Source organism: Helobdella robusta (genome assembly GCF_000326865.2).
Source record: "Helobdella robusta unplaced genomic scaffold HELROscaffold_14, whole genome shotgun sequence".
Taxonomy (NCBI): domain Eukaryota; kingdom Metazoa; phylum Annelida; class Clitellata; order Rhynchobdellida; family Glossiphoniidae; genus Helobdella; species Helobdella robusta.
In genome coordinates this window covers 224,475-227,014 of record NW_008703782.1, presented here as the reverse complement: position 1 = coordinate 227,014, position 2,540 = coordinate 224,475, and the positions used below count along the sequence as shown (strand labels likewise).

Here is a 2,540-nt window from a genome sequence, read left to right as displayed (position 1 = left end):
TCTTCCTCACCATCATCATCACAATCTTTACCATCATCTTCATCATCTTTTTAATCATTATCATCATCTTCTTCCTCACCATCATCATCACAATCTTCACCATCATCTTCATCATCGTCATCTTCACCATCCTCATCCTAGCAGGTATTTACAGACAGCCACGTAATGTATAGATACCCCTATGATAACCAGGGTGTGCCAGATTGCGTGTGCAAATGGTATGATGCCGTCACTCTTGAAGAAAAATACCCCAAGGAAATACGCCATACCCCCTGCGGTTAACTCTTTTACACCGGATGGCTCTTTCTGTGTGTGTGTGCGTGTGTTTGGATGTGTGTGTGTTTGGATGTGTGTGTGCGCTTGGATGTGTGTGTGTGTTTGGATGTGTGTGTGTGCTTGGATGTGTGTGTGTGTTTGGATGTGTTTGTTTAGATGTGTATGTGTGTGTGTGTTTGGATGTGTTTGTTTGGATGTGTATGTGTGTGTGTGTGTGTGTGTGTGTGTGTGTGTGTGTGTGTGTGTGTGGTGTGTTGAATGTATTATAGATTAACTAGCTTGATAAAATTTAAAAAATTTGGAAATTTAATGATATTTGGAGATTTTTTATTACTGCTACTACTACTACCATTACTACTACTACTAATACTACTACTACTACTACAACTACTAGTTGTAGTAGTAGTAGCTACTACTACTACAACTAGTAGTAGTAGTAATAAGAACAATAATAATAAAACTCACCATCTCGATAATGATTATCGATGGAATGGTCGCGATGAATATGTACAACAACGTTTCCAACCATTTGCATCTTAGGTGATAGTAAAAATAATAATTATAACTATAATTATAACTATAATTATAAGTATAATTATAACTATAATTATAACTATAACCATATTTATTACTATAATTAAAACTATAATTATTTTTATTATCTAATCGTGTTGTCAGTTGATCATCCAACCAATTAATTATTATTGAATCAATCAGTTGACCAAACTAACAACATCAGACAGTCAGTCAATTATATAAGTATGGTTAATAATAATAAAAATAATGATAATAATAATAAAAATAATAATAATAATAATTATTATTTTTATTATTATTATAATTCCGCACTTTTCATGATACTTGTATTGGTAGTACACACCAAGTATGGCTCCGAACCAGACGAACCACAGAGTCTGCGTGCCGTATCTATGAAACTCTTTTAACGCTAGCCTGTTCGATCAATCGATCAATCGATCAATCAATCAATCGATCAATCAATAAATCAATCAATCAATCAATCAATCAATCAATCAATCAATCAATCAATCAATCAATCAATCAATCAATCAATCAATCAATCAATCAATCAATCAATCAATCAATCAATCAATCAATCAATCAATCAATCAATCAATCAATCAATCAATCAATCAATCAATCAATCAATCAATCAATCAATCAATCAATCAATCAATCAATCAATCAATCAATCAATCAATCAATCAATCAATCAATCAATCAATCAACCAACCAAGGTGTATATGACGCAGCGATGAAAATATAAATAGCCACTCGATCGCCGATATGGAAAAAACTTTTTAGCTGCCTGTTTATATTAGTAGTAGTCGTAGTAGTGGCAGTTGGTAGTAGTAGTAGTAGTAGTCGTAGTAGTAGTCGTAGTAGTAGTAGTAGTAGTAGTCGTAGTAGTAGTAGTAGTTGGTAGTAGTAGTTGGTAGTAGTAGTTGTAGTAGTAGTTGTCGAAGTTGTGGTAGTAGCAGCAGCAATAATGATTGTAATAACACTACTATTGTAACCATAATCACCATCTTTAGTATTATGATCATCATCATCGTCGTCATCATCATCATCCCCATCATCATCGTCATTACCTAAGTTTGCCGCAATAAGCAACGGTATGGAAAGCCGTCGAGAGCATAAACAACAAAAGTATGGAACACCCATATACAGTGACAGCGATTTGTTGCGAGTTTGTTGTCGAGAAGCGCAACATCAGCCACAGGCCGATGGCGCTCGGTGGGATCCACAGCTAGTCAGAGTGTAAATGTTTTTATTATTGGCATTATTATTATTACTACTGCTGCTGCTGCTGTTGAAGCAACTGCTGCTTCTTCTACTACTACTGCTGTTTCTACTACTGCTGCTGCTTCTAATACTACTACTGCTGCTACTACTACTACTTTTACTACTACTAATACTACTGCTGCTGCTACTGCTGCTACTACTGCTGCTACCACTACTGCTGCTGCTTTTACTACTACTGCTTCTACTACTATTGCTGCTTTTACTACTACTGCTGCTGCTACTACTGCTGCTTCTACTACTACTGCTGCTGCTACTACTGTTGCTACTTCTACTACTGCTGCTGCTACTACTGCTGCTTCTACTACTACTGCTGCTTCTACTACTACTGCTGCTACTACTACAACTGCTGCTACTACTACTACTACTACTACTACTACTGCTGCTGCTACTGCTACTACTAGCGTCAGCGACTCACGGCGTGCGTTATAACGTTAGCCATC

The 2,540-nt window shown here is 36.3% G+C and overlaps 1 protein-coding gene across 1 annotated transcript; it reads right to left on the bottom strand.

Moving 5' to 3' along the window:
• Positions 1-132: 132 nt before the first annotated feature.
• Positions 133-2,044, bottom strand: HELRODRAFT_74695 (hypothetical protein; the record flags this gene model as incomplete). Its single annotated transcript, XM_009014512.1, has 5 exons — positions 133-302; positions 738-811; positions 1,126-1,227; positions 1,529-1,603; positions 1,887-2,044. Coding segments are annotated over 5 exons (579 nt in total), but the record flags the coding sequence as incomplete, so codon positions are not given.
• Positions 2,045-2,540: the final 496 nt, after the last annotated feature.